The 21,781-nt window shown below is 51.2% G+C and overlaps 5 protein-coding genes across 5 annotated transcripts; 3 read left to right on the forward strand and 2 right to left on the reverse strand.

The window, feature by feature from the left end:
• Positions 1-443: 443 nt before the first annotated feature.
• faeB-1-1 (putative feruloyl esterase B-1) lies at positions 444-1,679 on the reverse strand (the record flags this gene model as incomplete). The annotated part of the gene is made up of 1 exon (XM_037318781.1): positions 444-1,679. The coding sequence occupies one exon, from the start codon at positions 1,677-1,679 to the stop codon at positions 444-446; it is 1,236 nt and encodes a 411-aa protein (XP_037182633.1).
• A 3,182-nt stretch (positions 1,680-4,861) lies between these two features.
• Positions 4,862-6,304, forward strand: CGCA056_v003525 (uncharacterized protein; the record flags this gene model as incomplete). Its single annotated transcript, XM_037318782.1, has 1 exon — positions 4,862-6,304. One exon carries the CDS (start codon positions 4,862-4,864, stop codon positions 6,302-6,304), a length of 1,443 nt encoding a protein of 480 aa, XP_037182632.1.
• An 849-nt stretch (positions 6,305-7,153) lies between these two features.
• CGCA056_v003526 (uncharacterized protein) lies at positions 7,154-8,030 on the forward strand (the record flags this gene model as incomplete). Its single annotated transcript, XM_037318783.1, has 2 exons — positions 7,154-7,870; positions 7,953-8,030. 2 exons carry the CDS (start codon positions 7,154-7,156, stop codon positions 8,028-8,030), a joined length of 795 nt encoding a protein of 264 aa, XP_037182635.1.
• A 2,443-nt stretch (positions 8,031-10,473) lies between these two features.
• atnA-1 (Nonribosomal peptide synthase atnA) lies at positions 10,474-17,672 on the reverse strand (the record flags this gene model as incomplete). Its single annotated transcript, XM_037318784.1, has 3 exons — positions 10,474-10,477; positions 10,534-16,701; positions 16,753-17,672. The coding sequence occupies 3 exons, from the start codon at positions 17,670-17,672 to the stop codon at positions 10,474-10,476; spliced, it is 7,092 nt and encodes a 2,363-aa protein (XP_037182634.1).
• A 1,435-nt stretch (positions 17,673-19,107) lies between these two features.
• Positions 19,108-20,927, forward strand: roqT-2 (Efflux pump roqT; the record flags this gene model as incomplete). Its single annotated transcript, XM_037318785.1, has 4 exons — positions 19,108-19,356; positions 19,415-19,767; positions 19,822-20,212; positions 20,268-20,927. 4 exons carry the CDS (start codon positions 19,108-19,110, stop codon positions 20,925-20,927), a joined length of 1,653 nt encoding a protein of 550 aa, XP_037182627.1.
• Between the last annotated feature and the right edge of the window lie 854 nt (positions 20,928-21,781).

The following is a 21,781-nucleotide window of genomic DNA, read 5'->3' on the forward strand; positions in this document are numbered from 1 at the left end:
GGGCAAGCGTCGGCGGTAACGACCCCTTCTATCGGGACGGGGATAAGACAAATAGGTCGATCACTGTGAAGACAGCCAACGCTAGAAGCAGAGTCCGACCGTCGCCAAGGCCGGAAGTTCAGCTGCCTCCCACACCTCCTTCATTCCTTGACCTAATCACTGTACTGGGCTGTCTACTGCTATTCTCCCAAAAGAGGCCATGTCACCTCATGCGTTGCAAGCCTAGCCCCCATATCTGTGCCTTCCTTTGCCACCGTTCATGAATGCGCGCACTTGGGAAAGCGTACTGTGCATTTCGATTACAATCAACAAAGCCATGTGACGATGAGCCAAATTTCCCTACCCTGTGTAACCGCTTAATGTCACCGCACGTTCGTAGCTCACGTAGCCAATCGTGCATCTAGAGAGCATGCTTATATGGAAATATTCTACATGTCTTGAAACTATACACATTGCCAGCTATCGGCTTGAGTAGGATCACCCTCGCCCTTGAACACATTCCGAGCTGGGTACTTGCAATGCCTCCTCTGTAAGTCGACATCCCCAGCTTCGGTCAGCCGACTACCAAGAATGTAATCAGGTGCAACCCCTTCTTCGACCCATCTGACGATCGCAGCCAGCACATTCGAATCGGGCTCGTACGACGCCAAAGTCTCCGGGTTGCCGCCAATCATGCTGGCGCCGTCCCCGTCGCGGCAGTGAGCCATGCCCGAGATCCTGAAATACCGATAGAATTCGTCCAAATCTGACGAAGGAAGCCCCATAGTTCGAGACACGTAGTCGTAGTACCTTTCAGAGTTGTCGCTGCTGATCGCGTTGTCTTGCAGGCCGTGGTAATGCAAAATCTTCACCCCCTGATCTCTCGCCGCCGACAGGTCGCCTTGCCAGGTGGAGACACCCCACGGATCCTGCTTAGACGCTACTTCGTAGTCTTCCGGGCCCATCGTAGAAAGATCCCATTCGGTGTTGTTGTAGACGACGTATCGCCACCAATCCAAGGGGTATTGGTGGGGCTCTCCGTTGAGCAGTCTGGCGGTGGCATTTGCTCCCGGCTGGAGACGAGGGTAGATGTACCTTCCATTCGCACCGTAGACTGGGCTGAAAATAGCACGAACGGTGGCAGCCTGCTCGCCAGTCAAGCATCCCTCCGATGTGTCATCAGCACAGATGAGTCCTTCGGGTCGATACTGGCACAGGTTCGGGTCTTCCAACAGGCCATCCTCAAGACCATCCAAGCCGTCACACTGCTTCAAAATGTCCGCGTACACGAGATCCCACTCAGCTGGCGCGAGAAAAGTGGAAGACTCACTCGTCCCTGTCTTGATGAACAGCTGCCCAGTCCAGTACATCAACGCGATGAGGTCAAAAGCCGGCGCTCCAGCGACAATGCCATCGTAATCCTCGGGGAAGGACTGGGCCTCCTTGAAGCCTTGCCTGCCACCAGTGGAACAACCAAGATAGTAAGATTTGGTGTGTTTCTTTCCGTAGAACTCTTCGGCAATCGACTTTCCGAGCTCGGCCTCGAGATGCACGGCGCGGTAGACGTAATCCTCGATCACTCCAGGGTTCTCAAAGAACGGAGCCCCAGAAATTCCGTCGTGGCCGTTGTTGGTTCCGATGGTCGCGAACTGGTGCGAAGCTCCGTAGTTGAGGTCGCCATATTTGATGCAGCCGTTCATGCCTCCATTCCCGGTTCCCAAGAATCGCCCACTCCAGTCAAGTGGGAGCCATGCTTCCATTGAGATGTTGCTGCGCGGCCCGGTTGTTGCCAAGAGTACCACCCGACAGATGTCAACATCTGAGACTTGGTAGGGAATCGCACATGATGGGTGATTGTTTGGAAGAGAGATGTTTGTTCCGGCTGAGATGAAGGTTGTCTCATGGATTGCAGTGTCCGGGAGGTTGAGACGGGTTGCCAAGGATTCGCAATCCGTAGCACTGGCGCTATAGACACTACCAAAGCCAACCAGACTTGGAAGAAGTAAGCGACGAGTGTTCCCCATAGTTGGAATGATTGCTCAAAAAGCTTCTTGGCGTAGATCTGCACATTACAGTAAATCTTGCAAACACTCACCTGCTATTTATTCCGAGCAATGGTAACTGCACCGCCATCTTGATTTACCGCGGTCTGCTACCGGTGCTTATCCGTGACTTGTCATTGAATCCGCAATTGTGCTTGAGGCCCGACTATTGATAAAAGGACCCCGCAGGCGGATTAAGACGTGGTTGGTCCTTTGGACTTGGCAAGACTGTCCTACGCTGGACTCTGCTGAAAATGACTAGCAAGTCGTTGGGGTAGAGTCGATCACCTGCCCAAGCAGGTCTAGAAGAGCCTGGGGTAAGTATGCGGGGACCGTTGCTTCTTCAGAGGGGCTCTGCCAGATTGATGGGTGCGCACGCGGGGTAGAACATCGTGGGAGATGGCGATGCGCAATTTCTGGGACTCAAGGTAGTTTTCGGCTAATTATCGGCACCGGAGCCGAGGTCGGTTGTTCGCGACCGGAGGGGTTTCGGGAATGCTGAGGCCGAGTCGGCGGACATGGGTTACTCCGTCACGTCATTCAGGTGAGAATGGCCGGGCTCTGTCAGTGGAACCGGGATTGCTTATCTGTGGAGTATCCTCAGCAACTAATAAGACGGCTGAGCAAATTTCCTCGATGGAGCAATCAAGAACATTCTGGCGTTGAATTCCTTGGGCGCAAAGACCGACCATGTTCTCACATTACAAAGTTATGTGCTTAAGTCTCAAGCAAAATTCAAAGTCCAGTCCTTTGACAACAGCAACTCTGGCCAAAACACTGGGTTGCCGTTGTCGCGCAAGTCCCAAAGCTCCTGCAACAACTCAATAGCCCATAGATTGAATGCAATTCAATTGGTCGAGTATAAAGCCTTGAACCTTTCGACAACCTGGACTCGTACAATGGTGTCGTTATGCTGAAGTTGAGCACCTGCCGTAAGAAGAGGCATTGAGTGGAAGTTAATGCATGCCGCATCAACAGGCGTTTGCAACAGTCTTTCAAGGCTGTCAAAAGCAAGAGATCTGATAGCATGTCGAGTACGTGCATCGTTCCTAGTTGCAAGGCCACGATATTCGCCATTCGTCTGTGGTTGGTCGCGTCGTCCGCAAATTTCATAGAGCATGATGAGGCCATGATTTCGATATGCAAGACTCATTTCTACTAATGTTCTGTCACTGTGTCTGGGTTTCCAGGCGAGAAGGGTCCTTTCGAAAGATGCCTCGAGATCCGGATCGACAGCACCAGTTTGTACCACTCTTCGGCAGTGGCGGCCTACAGACGCAAGGTGATAGAATAGCACAGACGAGATTCCAGTCATCGAGTGAAACTCTTGGCCACTTTCAACAGCTTGCAAAATGCTTCTTTCGGCTTGAGCAGAGAACTTGTAGTCGCCAGGGTCTGCAACGAAGGCACAAGTCATATCCCAGTAGAGGTACCACCCAAGTGTGTATTGAACCACTGGACCGTGTCGCTTATCTTCGTCCACGAGTAGTCTTTCCAGTAGTGTACGCGCACCTGACATGTGCTCTTTTCCGTAGCAACGGGGCATGTCCTCCGTCCAAGACGCGGATACGCCAAGGAGAAAAACAGTCAGCACCGTTGCAGGCTTGATTTGATCCGGATTGTGGAGTTCTTTTCGTAGAGACTGGATCGCGAGGCCTCGCTGTTGAAGACACGTTTTTAGCGCAGTCTGGTAGAAGAACCCCTCCTGATCTGCACCAATACTTTGAACGGCATAAAGTAGAGAGGGCGTGTAGAGAAGATGCTCAACCAGGGGGAAGGACAGTGGGTTGTCTTCTGGCGCGACTATCATCATTCGACTTGTATTTTCCAGCCAGTAGTTCATGATCTTTTTGTTAGGTTGCACAGCGCCAGGCCAGGGCTCTGCTGGTCGTCTTAGCAGTGTTCAGGGGATTTCGGTCTGCCATGGCATTGCGGGCGGAGTGACAGACAGGCATAGGGTGCCCCGTCGTTGGCAGCGCAGACACACCGGAAAGGTTTCGTCGCACTTTACTCGTCGCAGCTTGCATTCTTTGCAGCCGCGTCTGCTCTTAGTCGCTTTCGCCTTGTCGCTATGAGTTGGGCGATGTGATGGTGGATTGCTCAATGGAGACTCGAAGCCGTCGGCTGTGGGGATGTTAAAGAGCGGGTATGATTGCGCCTCTGCGAAACGGACTCGGTACGTGCGAAACATGTTGTAGAGGCAATGAAGAAGACAACTTTCGGCAGGTGAAGTTAGGAAGTGAAAAATTGTCGTCGTCCGCGATAATCTAAAGAAAGCTCGTGCAGTTTGAATCACCGTGCGCCTATGAGAAACCCCCTTTCTCTGGACGTGATTTCCTGTTAGTAGAAACCGGACCTGACTCAGTATTTTCGACGTAAAACCATGTCATTTTGGAGCAGTCTTTAACTCTACTCTTTTGGGTCTGTTTTACCGTCATCCCTGCAAGTTTTGTAATCAGTGGAAGTCAAAAGTCTACTGAAGGTCTACAGCAGTCAGTTCATCTTGATCAAAGCTTGCGCGTCTTTCCCGCGATAAAGATGGTGAGATTTTGAGAATCCCGCCAGCCTTCTCATCCCTTCGTGTGGGGCTGCTGTCTTACATTTCTGACCATCCTCGCCATCAGCCGTCCCTAAAAAAAGATCCGGCTCGGGGAGATCAGCGTTTAATTTGATCGCTTATCGCCTGCGCCGCAGGGATCCATGCCGCCGCCGGCAGTGAGGTCTAGGCAACCATTCTCAATTGAACATAATATGCTCTCAACATCTCATTGTAAAATGGAAATTTTTCAGCTACCTTAGTCAATCAGATTCAATGCGATTGAGTCCATACCGATATCACAATGCCTCCTACATCGCGAGCAAATAACGACAAACTCTCCATCGAACTCCTCGACCCCAGCGTACCGTCCTTTCCAGGCAGTGTCATTCGCGGGCACATCGTACGAAAAGCTCCTCTGGACGCACCCTCAGCCACTGTTCGCGCACGCCTCCAAGGTCGCGCCAAAGCAAAATTGGTTTCTGATAACGGAAATTCCAAGAGCACCTACCGCAGTCGCTTCCCATTTTGGGACGAGTCCGATGTTTCCGATATCGTACATGAAGGCGCCATCGACACAGGCGCCGAAGAAAGCCTGTCCTGGCCATTTTCGCTGAAGATACCAACAGATATCAGCGAGAAGGCCGTGAACGGGGGTTTGAAAGACAAGGAGAAGAGAGACTACTTTATCAAAGCGCCACTCAAGACCGATGGCGCGGCGGAGATTCCTGGACAACCGCTGCCGGGCACTTTTCACTACAGTAACAGCGGCTTCAGCAAGAAGTGGCACGGCTATGTCGAGTTCTGGATCGAAGCAACGATCACCGTCAAGAGTACCAAAGAGAGGGTGGGAAAGACTTTCCAGGCGACACTGCCAATCAGAGTCAACTCGAAGCCACCTCCTTGGCCGCCCATAAGCGACTTTGAGTTGACCACGCGCAAGTGCCCAGGTTGCGTGAGCAGCCATCGGCTGGTTCCAGGCATGGAACAAGCAGAACTATCTTTCAAGCAGAAGACTCGGAAGTTCTTCGGTTCGTCAAAGGTGCCATCGCTCAATTACGCGGTCGAGATGAAGTGTCCGGCAGTCCTTCAGCTTGGCAATCCTGCAACTATTCCCTTCATACTAAGCGCCATTCCCAACTGGGACAAGACCTCCGACGTGATCGCAAACGTCCCACAAGTCATGACGATCAGGAGTGTCACGGTGGAAATTGAGACAACAACAAGCATTATCTGTCCCGGTACACTCGACACGCATTCGGCTGATAAATCATGGAAGATGTTGTTGGCGAAGACGAGCCAGGATGTTAACCCGGTTGATGGAGGTTTGACATTGACGTGTGGGTCTAACGAGAAGCCCCTCGACTTGGGCGCTGTTCTTGGGGTAAAGCTGGATGTCCTCGGCCGAGTGATTGATGCTCATACCGGAAAGTTTGCCAGCCCGGCGGGTGTGAAAATTGAGCCATCGTATCTGACATACTGTATGAAGGTGGAGCACATGCTTCTGTGGAAGATCAAGTTTGTGGTAGGAGGAGAATCATGGGGATGTTCAGGGAAGCAAAAGCTTCGTGTACTTCCGCAGAGTCTCGGTCTCACCGTTGGTGACAATGGGGAGATTGTCCTAAAGGGGGAGAATTCTTTGGCAGAGGACGCTCTGTCTTTCTTAGCGACTGGAGTTGACATTGCTTCATCGTCGTTAGACGCATATGGAGCCATCTCAGACTTGATCGAGTTGTTGGGTGGCTGAAAGTGATAGTATGTATGTGATGGACAGATACACTGGGACCGAGCACACGAAGGAAGAGGCGGTGATTCGAATAAGCTACAAACCTGTGTGGATAAGCATTATTCAATTGTTCCTGGAAACAAAATTAGCAACAATAATTTCAGTCCAAGTGTGTTCACAATGTGAGGTGACCAAACGTTTCACCGGAATATAAGATTACCCTTAGCATATCCTAAGCAGACTGCCGGGTGAGCCTTCTAACTGTCTTCCGATGAGTAAGTAGGAACACAACTTTCGCCGAAACAAAAAGGGGCATGAAAGCTTCTTAAGCTGAAGAAAAACCCACAGAAGCAGTGCGAAGGGCCTCCGGCCGTTCACTGTGATTTTTACCTGCTTAGAGCGACAGACCTCCTAACTCCGCGCCTCCTGAACTTTGTGCGAGGGTTTGCCTGCCGGCAGGAACGTATGGGGCTTCTGTACTGTTTTCCTTAATTGGTAGAGGGCACAGGTCAAAGTGCCTATACAGTGTTTCCAGACTTGTGCCCGCGTATGGGGTGAATTTTGCCGTAGTCTTTTTGCGGGGGGGCTGCGTCGTAACTACAAACTCAAGCAGTGCGAAGTCATACCGACTGAATTAAGCTAAATCCCAACTTGAGATCAGGGCACATAGCGATCTCACAGACAGGCAACCAACTGCGGCCGGAGCCGGAGCCGGACTAGCACCCGGACCCGGGCCGTCCGCCCCCACAAAACCCCTTAGTCGCTTATCTAAACCCTGAGAATGATTGGCCCGGGGTTCCTTGAGTGATATGCCCCCGCCCCTCACGATTCTGACGCCGTTCAAGCCCGACCGCCAAGCCAGACGCCAAGATGGAGACCGTTCCGGACCCCCGAGACCTCCCGCCGGACCCTCGTCTCCCGGGCGAACAGCCCCGATACTCGCGCGACAACATTGTCACCGCTTTACTATCTTTCTACGAGAGTTTGCCTCATGTCGACCCTTCCCTCATCCGACGAGCCCCGCCAGGGGGCTGGACCGAGATTACCCCTGAGTCTCTTGCTGCCGCCAAGATGCGCCCAGCTGAACGAGTCATCGACTTGATCCGTCACCTCCCATTTATCGATGGCGAGCCTCAATCGCCCTGGATTACGCCGGAAACTTTCCCTATCAACTACCACAGCGTCGTGACCAAAGCGACCGCGGGAACCTTCATGCCGGGGTGGATGAAAACACTGGGACACGACCATTTCTATGAGTTTCCGCCATGGGTCTTTCAACTTACCACCAGTGCTCATCGAGATGGTGACATCTGGCTTCTGGATACCATGGATGGAACTGTGACCAAGTATATCATCACTGGGGCTGTTTATCCAGAACCAGTGGGAAGGTATGAACAGAACGATCCGCGGATGTGGAGGCAAGTGTATTGTGATGAAGATACCCTCACCCTGGAGAAGTGGCTAGATGGCCTATTGGAGAAGTACAAGACCCTTCAGTGGCTTGGCATACCTCGCTCGCAGCATCCAGGAGTGTTCGGACCGAAGGAATATGATGATGAAGAGTCCGAGAGCTACAAACAGGTGGAAGTAAGTCACAGTTCACTCACAAGACTGAGCATTAACCTTACTGATTCTTTTAACTTGGGTAATTAAGAGAATTTATGCACAGCATGGATGGCCGGATTATTACAACGGCGACGATTGTCGCCAAAGTTTGCTAGAATGGGCAGCTAAAGCCAAGGAATAACACCAACTGCGTCCAGTGTCATGGATAGCCACGCCGATTCTCAAACAATACAGTAATGAAATGAAGATGCAGACAGATATGCACATCCGTGGCTGTCGAATCATCTTGAATTTCCTTGCAGCAAGATCCTATTTATTTCAGCATCTCAGAATTAACAGACCGCCTTGGAGACAAAGATACGGTCCAGTGGGGTGGGCCGATTATTACTGTGTTGGCATCAAGGTTGCTGCCTTTGGCCGCATCAACTCAAACTGCGCAAGGTGTCAAAACACTCTGGCTTGCAAGCTCCAATAGTACCTACGAAGCTGGACTTCTGCTTGTAATCACGTGCTGGGAACAAAATGTGGAGAATCGCTCTTTCTCGAATTGCCGCGTTGGTATCACTGAGTAAAATATTCCAATCGGTCTCGGCGGACAAGAGCTAGCTTAATGGCACTTCACCAACTGCAAAATGTGCGTCTCTTTTCAATTTTAAAACTAAAGCGTTGAGTATATCATGGCACCCATGTGCCTACAGCAATGGTGGAGCTTTAGTTCTTCCCTTCATCGCCTATCCAAGGAATAGGGCCCAGTTTGAACTTGCATTCTCCGGACCTTTCTATCTTTCAGGAGATGACCAGGTCGTAAAGGTTTCCAACCAGGTCAAACCTAACCTATACATAACACTGTATCATTCTGCTGCTTAGCCCTTTTGGCAAACATAGCGAGCTCCATGCACCGTTGACTCATCACATCTCTCTTCTTACTTGCTCGTACTAGCCGACGATCATTCACGGCTCATCTTCGAGATCTAAAATGAACAATCCGAACCGATCACTCTCTGCGGAGGTGCGCAAAGCTTACAACAGAAAGCTCCTTCGAGGAGAAGAGGTTAACGATATCTCGAGTCTTTCCATTCACCGTATTGCGCGCGTCTTCTCTCGGGAGCGCCTTTTGGTTCCTCCGCGCAAATGGACGGCGCGCCAGCTACAGCTCCTCCGGCGTGTCTTTACTGATAATACCCAACCGCCTCCTGGACCTCGGAATGAAGTTGCGCATAGGCATTTCCAGTCGCATGGCGCACTCGACTCTTGGTCTGCGAATGAAGAGTTGTCAGACGGTCCACCTAGGAAGTGGGGCAAAGATATGTATGGCGTACTTTACGACAAAAGAGAAGTCATGCGTCAGCTCCTGAAATCCTGCTCCTTCAAAAAGATGTAAGTGCGCAACCTTGGTCGTAATGTGTTTCTTCTGATATCTTCAGGGTTCTGCTTCTCCGGTTTGAAACTGAAATGAAACCCCTTAAAGGCGATGGCTTTTTCAGCCCTCCTTCACCTCTGAATGGACTAGTCTTCTCTGTTGTGCACATAGACTTATCGGCCCTTCAGCGTCATTGCTTCTACAGTCGCAAAAGATGGGGTCGTCGAATTTTCAGCCTCCAGATTGAGCCCTAATCCGTACATCACAGCGCTGATCATTGCGCAAGCTCAACGAAGCCGAAGTCATGGGTGTTGCGCCCGGTTAGAGCTAGGTATTTCCGAGGAGGATACCTTTCGCAAGGTCAGAACTCAGTCTGCCGGCGGCCAATGAATTTTGACCCAGATTTGCTTATTGACCAAAGTCATTGGGTTCATGTTCTCATTTCGGAACGATCTTTGAATCCCAGCATGGATGTGTATACGGCGTTTGTCAATGATGCTGTCGTCGACAGGTTTGTGAAACCTTGGGACAAGCCCGGGCCTTCTCACCTGACTAGCATTGAAATACGCCATACCAAATTGCCCTACAAACCATACGAGACTTTTCATACACGTCTAATGACGGAACTGTATAACGGCCATTGCGTCGTGGGGACAAGCCAAGGCACGAATGTATCAGAACATTCCAAGGGCTCGGGGGACGTTTGATGAGGCGTCAGGCATGAGCTTTGCTATCCGATGGACAAATAACTCGTGGACGATGCATAATATGAGAGTAAAATTGAAACAGGTACAAGCTATGAACACGATCAATTTTCTGGGAGATGCGGAATTTCTATCGGCGTCACTTTGCTATACCCCATTCCTCTCTCGATGAAGCACGAGAAAACGGTGCACGTTTGACATGCGTCATTTCAGCAACGATACCACCGTTTGATAGAAACCCAGCCCGGACAAGAAATTCCACGTTTCTTTTGACTGCAACCTTCAGTCTCAACGGAGCCTCTCGTTGCTCTTGAACACGCACATCCCATTCCATTGACCCATCCTCCATCAGGTGCGCTAGTGGCCACAGAGGATGACCCTCATTCCTGGATTCGATGTCTCTTCTGAGAAGTGGTAGCCATTGAGACGCTGGCATCGAACGGATGCTGAAGCCCATGTTCTGGATCAGACTCCAGAAGGCTCCCCACGTAATTCCATCTTCATGATGAACAACCGCCTTGTGAAGCGAGGCTGGTGAAAACGCAGTACAAATCGCTGCTTCAGCTGTCGTCGTAGCGTCAGACAAGTGTAGCCAGGCGGAGTCGTCGTCACAATTGTACGCGCCAAGGTATATGCTTGCCGCCGTCAAACGCCAGATGTAGTCGTCCGTATTGGCCACTCCTTCTGTTGGCGTTCCAATTATTAGACCCGGCCTGAATACGGCAATGTTTCTTTCACCGGGCGAACAACGCTCTGCGGCACGTTTCACCAGGACTTCCGCCACGAACTTAGACTGGCTGTAGCCCATCGCTTCGGACAGCTCTCGAGCAACGTCCTCATCCGACTCATCTGCGGAACGGCACTGCCTCCCACCTGATACGTACGTAAACTTCAGGTTCGGGTTCCGAATTGCGAGAGCAGTGAGCTGAACGGTTGATAGAACATTGACAGCCTCGAGAGCCGCATAGCTTTTGTTCCAGTTCACAATGGCGCCGTTGTGAATAATGATATCGATGGAACTTCCGTCGGCCAATGTGTTCCACTCTCCATCCGTAAGCCCGAGGTTTGGCACCCCCAGGTTGCCCTTCCACACTTCCAACTTTTCTCCGTGGAAGTCTGTCCACCAAAGAGCTTTCCGCGCAGCTTCAATGACCCTTTTCCTGGCTATATCGACGGTGTGCCCACGCACAAGGGTAATCACTCTCGCTACGTCGTCCCGTTCCAACAGCCGACGCAGGATCTGTGTACCCAGATACCCGTTGGCACCAGTCAGGAATATCGTCAACTTTGCGCTTCTGGTAGGTCTCTTGGGAAGATCATCTGGCATGTGTTGCCATCTCAAGAGCTCGGTTTCTTGCCGCTCGATCAGAGCCATGATATCGATCCTACGCGACGGAGCTTGTGCCGGCGGAAGCTTTTTGTTTGTTGTTTCTGCAAGCCTTTCGGCAATGAACGCAGCCAGGCTTCGAACGCTTGTCCTTTCATCCATCAAAAGTTGAATGCTCACCCGCACTTGGTACTTTGAACGAACGAAGTGCATGATTGACATCATGTTGAGAGAGTCTAGTCCTGATGAATGCAGTAACAAGTCTGCAAACCGATTCGGAGTGCCGCGCTGAAGATGGAATGATTCCCTGGGAAGTAGGGAGAAGATCTTGCTCGCCAGTTCATACGCGAGTACCTCGTCCGATTTGATGTCAGGAGTTGCACAACCAGCTAAAGCATGGCCGTCAGTAGCTTGGGCATCGGGCGCAGACATTTCCTCGATCCAACTCAGGATTAGCTTTCTATTTGCCTTTCCAGCGATGGAAAGCGGAAAGCCTCCGGTGGACAGCTTCTCGACGTCAACCCAATGCCTTGGGACCATGATGCTGGGGACCCTATCAGATAGCTCTTGCTTGATGTCTTCTAACGCCTTGGCACGGTAGCGAATACGATTCCTGTAGACCACACTGTCTGTGTTTCTCTTGTCGTCGTCTCTGTCGTCATCGTTATCGTCGTCCTTCTCGTCCTCCTCCATGTCCAGTACGCCAACAAGCTGTTTTGCGAGTGGGCCGGAGGACGGGAAGATGACTACGCCACGCTTGACAAATCGACAGGCAGACAAGTGGGACTCGATATCTCCAAGCTCCACCCTCTGTCCATTGATTTTGATTTGAAAGTCCTTGCGACCATGGTAGATGAAGGATCCATCCTTGGTTCTTTGGACCAGATCTCCAGTCTTGTACAAGCGAGTCTCCTTCCCCCAGATGGAGCTATCGATGAACGACGCGGATGTTTGTAGATCGTCGAGATATCCATTGGCCAAATTTGGGCCCTCAATTAGGAGCTCGCCCACTTCGCCATCAGCCACCAAAGTGTTGACGTCGTCTGCATCAACTACCCAGCAAGAGCACCCTACAGGGTACCCTATAGCCCTGGCTTCTGCCCCAATGGCGCAGGCTTGAACTGTTGCAATGACAGAACATTCGCTGGGTCCGTACGCGTTGAAAACCTTGGCCCCTGAATCTAGCCACCTGGAAATGAGGGGTTCATCGGGGGCTTCGCCTCCAAGAATCAGGGTTTTCAGGGACGGTAAGCTGGATGGTGCTAGTAATCGAGCCACAGATGGCGTGAGGAGTGAAAAACTAACGTCCATCTCCTTTACGAAATCCAGTATTCCTTCGACACGCTGCTTTTCTGTTGGGACGCAAACAGTGCCGCCGTGTATGAGCGTAGTAAGAATTTCGAAGAGGCTGGCATCGAAGGTGTAAGAAGAAAACTGTAGGACGCGATGGTCACTGGAAATACCGAGGGCCTTTCCATGAGCCGTTGCCCCAGAAGCAAAAGCAGAGTGCGAGATGACAACACCCTTGGGAGTTCCAGTAGATCCAGAGGTGAAGATGACGTATGCTGGATTCTCGGGATTGCTTAATCCGGCGAATCCTGTGGTGTTGGATTGCAAAAGTAATCCTAAGGAACTCCTATCCGCAACCGCCATAGTCGCAATGCCAAGGTCGGTGGCTTTAGAGTGGAAGGCAGATACGATCGCGACTTTCGCCTTGATTTCGCTCATAATTGCTCTGAGACGTGATATCGGTTGGTCAGGATCCAGGGGCACAAAGGCAGCACCAGCCTTCATCACCGCAAGCATGGCGACAACCGTCCAGACGGACTTCTCGAAGCAGAGTGGGACGAAGTCTGTAGTTGCAACGCCCACACTTTTTAGGTGTATAGCAAGCGCAGAGGACATTGTCTCGAGGGAATCGTAGGACAGAGTGTCTAGTGTCGATGTCACTGCTTCCTTTCCTGGGTGAGCCATGCTTTGCTCTGAAATAAGGTCGTTGATCGTGGCAGAAATCTTCACCGGCAAAACGTCATCTCTTCTCGTCCTTCCCTCAGTTTCTGCCGGTAGCATATCGTAAGCAAGTCTCGAGAGCTCGCAGTCTGCCTTAGTAGAAGACGTCGCCCAGGACAGCTGAGTCATGATGATCTTGACGGTTTCGATAGCTTCGGCTACGAATACGCGAGTGGTCGCATCTTCGTCGACGTGAGTCGCAAACTCGACCTTGCCTGGTTGAAGCCAGACCTCGCAGGTAACCGGAAACGTAGTGAATTCTTCCCGATAAATAGGCTTGCCAAGGGGTCCGGGGCCATTCTCATCCCACCCACCGCCAGCTTGAACAACGAGCAAATTCTGAAACCCGCACCCGCGCTTTGTGTCCTCATTAAGAGACTTGATCTGCTGAATGCCGGCTTGTTCAAAGGGAATCATAGCTGTGGCTTGGTCTTGAACTTGGCGAAGGAATTCCAGCACAGTGGAGTTCTTACTGATTGAGACTCTCACTGGCACAGTCGCAATCGTGGGGCCTTCGATGTTATCAATGTCTTCCAACGGTGCGTTTCGACCCGATACAGTCGCTCCGAACAAGACATCATCCGACTTGGAGAAGTGACTGATCATGAGAGCCCACGCAGCCCGAACCACTGTTGACATAGTCACGCCGGAGGCTGTGTCCACGTCAATAATCAGAGAATCTCTTACAACGGCGCGAGCGAACGACTGGTGGCCTGGCCTTGGGGCGGCGGGGAAGGTTGATTGTGGGCATTCGCTAAGTTCCCTTTTCCAGTAGTCGGAGCTTTGCCTGGACTCAAGCTGTTGGGTATAGGAAATGAACTTGCGATAGTCGGTGGCCGGCTTGACCGCTCGACCGTGATACGTCTCGTTCAGTCTGTTGCAAAGCATGGCTAGAGACCAGCCATCGTAGAGCATGTGATGAATAGTCCACACAAACGTGACATCGCCGTTGACATCAGTGACTAGAGCGAATCGGTTGAGTGAATCTCCAGGAAACATTGGGTTTGCGTCGTCGTTTGCCAAATAATTCTCAAGGTTGTCGGAAGTAAGCCACTGCACATGCCCCTTTATGATGGCCTGGAGAGATCCTGCAGATGCCGTGGTGGCAAATCGGGTTCGCAAAATAGGTGAAGTCGCATGTATATCCTCCCACGACTTCTTGAACCGCGCCAAGTCGATGGCTTGGGGCAAAGGATGAATCCATCGGCCCGTGTAGCTCCCAGGTCGTGTGAGATTGACTGCCATCAGACCTTCTTGCATGTGAGTGCATGGATACATGTCTTCAACATCATCAGGCTGAACCTCGCACTGGAAAGAGACTTCTTCGCGTATCTCAGCCAGGTTAGACTGATCGACAAGCTGGTAGGCGTTGTACTGGTTTGATGCTGCGTTGGACTTGTCTGTCGCAGTCCTTTGGCAAACCAAGGCCATTTGCCTTAGGACTGAGTTCTTGAAAATACTGGCAACGTTGATTTGAAGTGCAAGCTGACGGCACGCTGCAACAACTTTTATGGCACCAATTGAGTCGCCACCGAGTCTGAAGAAGTCGTCTTCAGCAGTGATCGAATCTTCGGGAAGACTCAAGACCTTGCCCCAGGCCTTCCGCAGCACCACCTCCACAGGGTTCAACGCTGTGTCTGACGTTGACGACAAAGGCATCGAAGACTCAGATGCGGGAATGCTCTCTGATAGCAGAGTTATCTGACCCTCGGAAGAATCTTCTTCGTCTTCAATCACATTGATTTCCAAAGGGTCTGGCTCGATTACGGCAACTCGCGGGGTCGGAGGGTTGCCCTGACTCGGTGAACTCATCAGTTGCTGCAGGGTCATGGTGTTGCCCAAATTGCGAAGTGTCTTGCGATCAATTTTCCCAGAAGGAGACAGAGGCAACTTGTGGCATGGCACTACCGTCTTGGGCACCATATATGTCGGAAGCCTCTCCGCGAGCTCAATCAACGCTTGCGCGCTCAAAGATTTGACTTCCATCCACGCAGGCTCTGCCTCATGAACAAGGAGGCTTAAAGATTCGTGGTTCTGGATCATTGATTTCGAGCAAGCAACGAACGCTGATAGTACTGTGGTTTGTGTTCCACTCGGTTGAAGCAGCTCAACGGCAACGTCCCAGGCCGGCGCATTCGGCATCGCAAATGACGACTGCGCACCACAAAAGAGCTCCTTGAGTTGGTGCTCTATCTCTCCGAGATCAACGCGTTGGCCGTTTATCTTGACCTGAGAGTCCTTCCGACCGAGAAAGTCGATTGACCCATCAGGATTCATACGGCCAAGATCGCCTGTTCGGTAGCAGCGCCCAGGATGTCGAACAACTCCTCGGAGGAATTCAGGATCATCGAGAAAGACTTCCTTCGTCTTGACATCATCACCCAGGTAGCCGCGTGCAACGGGGTGTCCCTCAATAACTATCTCACCGACAGCATTGAAAGGGGCCAGATGTCCGTTCTCGTTCACAATCCAGACAGCGCAATTTGCGGGTCGCCCAATAGAAATGCTCTTCAAACCTCGAACTCTCGGTTCACTGACGATGGTGAGGGCAGAGCATTCCGCGGGACCATATGCGTTGATAGTCTTGACGTGGTCTGCCCAAGTATCAGCAACGGCTTGTGGCAGTGCTTCGCCAACTAAGCAGAGAACGTCCAGGCTGGTAACATCTCCGGGGCTGATGAGGCTAGCCACCGATGGTGTTAGCATAGCCCAGTTGACGTTCATACTGGAAATGCAAGCCGTCAAATCGTTCATTCGCTGTTCCTCGCTAGGAATGCAGAGACAGGCTCCAGCCATGAGAGAAGTGAAGATCTCTAACATGGATATGTCGAAGGAGAACGAGGAGTATTGTAACACTCGGGAACTTGGAGAATCGAGATGGATGGCCTTGGAGAATCCCTTGGCACTCGACGCGAATGCAGTGTGAGTGACCACCACGCCCTTGGGTTTTCCAGTTGATCCGCTGGTAAACACCACGTAGAGAGCGTCATCAACGTCCCTCGACAGAGAAGATGAGCGTTTAGTAGCAGCGAGTGGAAGCTTCTCGATAAAGGATTTGTCTATCACCATCCTTTTGTTTCGTGAGATACGCGAAGGAACCTGATGTTGGCTTTTTGCTGAAGAGATCACTACTGAAGCTTTGACGTCTTCGATGATCATTTCCAGGCGTGCAGTGGGCAGTGAGGGGTCCAAAGCCACAACGGCACCGCCTGCCCTGAGGACTCCAAGGATGGCGACGATGCTGTAGGCGGACTTCTCAAATATCATCGGAACATAAGCTCCACGTGTAACGCCCAAGTCCACCAGGGAATTGCTGATCCTCTCAGCGTATTGCTGAAGCTGACCATAAGAGAGATTAGCATCCCAGGCACAAACGGCCTCCGCGGATGAATGTAGTTTGGCTTGATTAGCCACGAGATCATCGATAAAAACGTTCTCTCTCCTCGCTAATCTGCACAGCTGTTAGACCTCGCTTCCTGTTGTGACACAATGCGGTACTCACGGTCGGTTCAGCTGGATAAGGTGGCGTTGGCTGGCCGGACTTAGCACCTGAATATCCTCCAAATTCTGCACCTCCGCTGCCGAGGATGACAACTGCCAGAGCACATTCTCCAAGTCGTCAAGGAGAAATCTCACTGAGGTCGGAGAAATGACTTCGTGATTGAAAGTGGCCGACAGGGCGAGCTCGGTTCCATTCACATAGCATTCTAGAGCCAAGTCAAGCTTCGTTGAATCGAAAGGCGTTACGATGTCTTGGCTCTTCACAAGGTATACAATTGTTCTCAGCTGAGAACTTGTGGTGAACCCTACACCAAAGTCGGCGGAGTCTCTGTTCATCGATTGCTCCACATGCTTGAGGAAGTCGATAATTTTGCAGGTGTGATTGATGGCAACGCTCACTTCCACAGATGAGATCGACTTCGGATTGGGCTCTGGGATTGAGGAATTCAGTCCAAAACAAACGGCTTGTGTAGCGTTTTGCGACGAAAGCACCAGAGCCCAGGCAGCACAAACGAGCGACTCGGTAGGTTTTTCCACTCCATTCAAGTCGAAGCATGGACCTCGAACATGAAGCACGGGACTCCTGACCGACTCAAAGGCATCCTGTATCTTGTTGCAGGTAACGTTCTGGGATGGCTTATTCGAGTGTGTTGCAATCTCTTCCTCAGTGACTTCAGTGACACTGCGTTGGGTGGATGTGGAAAGGCCATCGGTGTCGCTGGTTTCACTCTGACCATCATTCATTGAACCGGGCGACTTGAAAGTGAACTTTTTGGGGATTCCCGGAGTGCCACTGGGAAATGGGCTATCGAAGACGAACTCCTCAGGAGCCGGGGCGTCTGCTGGAATAGGCGCATCAAAAACAAACTTTACGGAATGAAGCCTTGGGGCAAGCTTCCATTTGCCGTCGGAAGATAACATCTTGGCTGTTGATATGCAAGTTGGGTTGTAATAGTTTGACGTGCATGAAGATTACCATGCAAGATGTCAGCCCTGGGGAGTCGCGCCAAGACGATGTTGGCGACTCTCAATCATATATCGGTATGTCCCCGGCCCAGAAGATCACGCACGCCTTAAGGAGAGTACATAAAGCGAGCATTCGGGCCATCGAGTTGCACTAGCCATATCGAGGATCAAGCATTCGGGCCAGAATTCGAACCTCCTGGCACAGGCAAAATCCTTCGAAATGATGAGCCACCCTTCATCCATAAACTCCCATATTATTCGAGACTTACCAGCGGAGCTCCTTTCCGCGCGACCCGAAGAGCTTGAACTTCGCATAGCCTCTCTATGAAGGCCCGAGCTAGTCTTCTCCGCTGTTTTCTAGCCTTATTCTCAAACTTGTCGCTTACCTAGAAAGGAAGCTGAGTGAAGACATCTTGCACCTCGAATCCTTCGACTGCGGTCGTATACCCACAGTTGCGATACCTCCCACTTCGAGTTCCACCGGAAGGCAAAAGACAGATCACATCATAGAGCCTCATGTTCTTGTGATTCGATAGCGTGAGTCACTTGAGTCCTCGACAGATTCTTCGTCCGCTGTGCCCGGCTGTCTTTTGCCGGTGTGGTCACACAATGTTCGACTTGTTTTGCGGAAACTCGAATTGGCTATCCGATTCGCTGTGTCGGAGTCTTGCGTGGATAATATGTCTCTCTCTTTGGAAAGGCTGACTTTGGCTGTGTGTTACTAACCGTTCCAGTCAATGATGGGCCGGCTGTGTAAGGCAAAAACGACATTTGTCATTGGTGACTGGTGCAGGTGAGGTTCGTGACAGGGCCCAGAATCCTGGTACCCATTGGTCCTTTTGTAGCCGATGCATGCAAGGCGGCTGCATGCTGTGCCTTGCATGGGTTCGTGGGATCCAGGCTTCGACGCATCCTGCCTTCTTCCCGCCGGGCGGAACTAATGATTGTGCACGAGATTGTTCCTTGAAGATGCCCTCCAGGAAGAACTTCTACATAGGTGCCTAGCGAAAGCATGCAGTTCGATCCTTCAGACCCACGAGAGGGGTGGTCAGCGATAAGGCAGGAAATGGTCACACTCCATAATTGTGATGCTGAACGTTAGTTGTGTCTCAACTCCATCAGCGTCTTTAGTGCTCATTCGCCTTCCTGTTACGGTTGGTGACAGGGCTTTGATCCATGTCAAGGGTGAACACCCCAATTGTGGCGGTCAGGCAGTGTAGTGGGGGCGAGACCGGGCAAACCATTCAGGAATCTTGACATGGCCCTCTTATGGTTCCCACCCCAGAGAGTGATGAATGAAGATGCTCTCATCTTGTCCAATTTTCTCATCAATCTCTGTCTGCTCTCGCTAGGTAGTGGTCCCAGACACTGCTCGATCTCCGCACTCAAAATGTCTTTGCAGAGTCAAGAGCAGGTGCATGAGCGCGCCGATGCTCAGTCCAAAACTTCTGGCAGTCAATCAGAAGTGCCCAACGCCTCGGAGAAAACAGCAGCAACAGGGGGTCTCCCTGGATGGAAGGCCTTTCTGATTTGGCTGGCCATCTCCTTTGGAGTATTGTGCACATTTCTCGACGAGGGGATCATTGCAACCGCCATCCCAAGAATCACGGATGATTTTGGTTCTCTGAAAGATGTTGGTGTAAGTAAATGCAACTCTGAAAGCGGACTCGAGTAGCCCCTACTGACATCATCTCCAGTGGTATGGATCGGCGTACCAGATGACTCTGTGTGCTTTTCAGCTGGTGTTTGGTCGCATGTATAATCAGTTCAACATCAAGATTGTCTTTTTGGCCTCCCTCGGCATCTTTGAAATTGGCTCTCTGATTTGCGCGGTCAGTCCTAGCTCAGCTGTATTCATCGTCGGCCGCGCGATCGCGGGTCTTGGAGCTTCTGGCTTGCAAAGCGGCAGCTTGGTTCTCATATCCGCAGCTTTACCAGCGAAGCAGTTGCCTCTGTACTTGGGCGCGATTGGCATGGTATACGGCGTTGCAGCGGTCGTTGGACCGGTTGCTGGAGGTCTCATCACAAACAGCTATTTGACCTGGAGATGGTCAGTTAGAGTTTTCCATCCAAATTCTTCAACTGATTTACTGACCCTCTGAAGGTGCTTCTACATCAATCTCCCAATTGCGGCTCCTCCCGCTGTAGCGACGTTGCTCCTGATCAAGTCGCCCCCACAAACCCAAGAACAGCGGCGGCCTTGGCTGCAGAAAATCCGGGGTTTAGATTATCTTGGCATGGTCCTTTTACTCCCAGGGATTACCTCATTTCTCCTCGCACTTCAATTCGGCGGTACTTTGTTCCAATGGAGCGACGCTCGCACGATTGCATGTTTTGTGGTCGCCGGAGTGCTCATCATTGCTTTCGTGGCAGAGCAGTGGTGGATGGGTGAGAAGGCATTGGTGCCACCTCGCTTGATCAAGATGCGTGTTGTCATTTTTGGCGCCTTCTTCGGATTCTGCATCGACAGCGCTTTCTTCACTTTAGTTTACTATGTAAGTACTTGTCTTCATCTTCCTGAGGAGTGACTGAGTCTAACAAACCCGCTAGGTGCCGTTATGGTTTCAGGCGATTCAAGGTGTTACTCCAGAGCAGTCGGGTGTACGCTACTTGGCTCTCTGTCTGGCTTTCATCTTGACAATTTTCCTCAGCGGTTGGGGCGTTACCAAAACAGGATATTACCAGCCCTTCATGCTCGCTGGGACGGTCTTAATCGCGGTCGGCGCGGGTCTCCTCTCAACTCTCCGAGTTCAATCTGGCGCAGGTCAGTGGATCTCGTTTCAAGTCATTGCTGGCTTGGGTATTGGAGCCTCAACTCAGCAAGCCGCTGTTGCGGTTCAAAGTACTCTGACTGAGGGAGATGTTGCGATTGGTGTTGCGGTCGTCCTGTTTTTCCAATGTTTTGGACCAACTACAGCCATAACAATTGCACAGGCTGTTTTCTCAAGCAACCTAGCCTCCGGTATTTCTACTCATGGACTAGGTGTAGACTTCCATGAAGTTCAAAGCGCTGGCGCTACGCAACTTGCGCATCTCGTTCGCCCCGAGCAATTTGACATTCTTCTGGATGTGTATAATCATGCCGTTACCAGGACATTCCTAGTTGCCACTGCCATGGCTGCCGGTAGCGTCATCGGAGTTGCCGGCATCGGACTGAAGAGAATACAGGCCGAAGAAGATATGCAGAAGATAAGCCCTCAAGCTCAGTAATGGAGTTATTGATTTATTGTAGTCCCATGAATTGAGTAATAAGCTTTGGCATGAGTGTCCTTTCATTACGATTCGAAGATGCCGGGAATGCATCGCAAACTCTTGATACAGAAGCACAAAAGCTATATCTTCCATGTTTCTTTCGTTGCCACGCCATGAAATGATCCATTTCCATATGCACATAGTCCGCCGACGCCGACCCAACCCGTAGTATTATATGCCCGCATCGCCGTAATTCAGAGACTGAACTCCACTTAAAGCCAGACTCCGGAATGAGAATACATGAGATCACCAAAAGAAATTGAAGTTCATTAAAGATCTCCCCACGGATGAGTGCGTTGAGTACTGTAATGTCCTTGGGTCTGAGATGATGACCCCGCTTGAGAGGATGACACCAGACCCTCCGGCACCCCACCTCCTGAAGACGTGGAATTGTAAGTGTCCCAAGTTGAGTTGCGCCCAAGTGAAGTAAACGCCGAATCTCGTGGGTATTGCGGTGACGAGCCATGTCTTTGTGTCGGAGATTGTGGTGACAACAGGAAGTTGGCTTGAGAATCGGCGTATGCAGAGTTGATCGTCTGCGATCGTGGAATCGAGGAAACTGGAGAATTGGTGTATGCGCCCTGATGGGTTGGTGTCGGGTTGATGTAGTGTTCGGACCTACCAGAAGTCGGGGTTGTCGGGGCGATTGATGGACCCAGGCTGTAGCGCTTTTTCTGGTCATACTCCTGGCAAAGGCTGCCCAAAAACATCTTGTAGATGTCTCCTTCTGCGTGTTCTGTATCTATGAGATCGCTAAGAGTAGAGTTTTATCAGAATCAAACAGCATCTTTCCGGAGAATATGTTTTACTTA

The sequence above is a fragment of the Colletotrichum aenigma genome (assembly GCF_013390185.1).
Source record: "Colletotrichum aenigma strain Cg56 chromosome Unknown KSG_Cg56_contig02, whole genome shotgun sequence".
In the NCBI taxonomy this organism is placed as follows: Eukaryota; Fungi; Ascomycota; class Sordariomycetes; order Glomerellales; family Glomerellaceae; genus Colletotrichum; species Colletotrichum aenigma.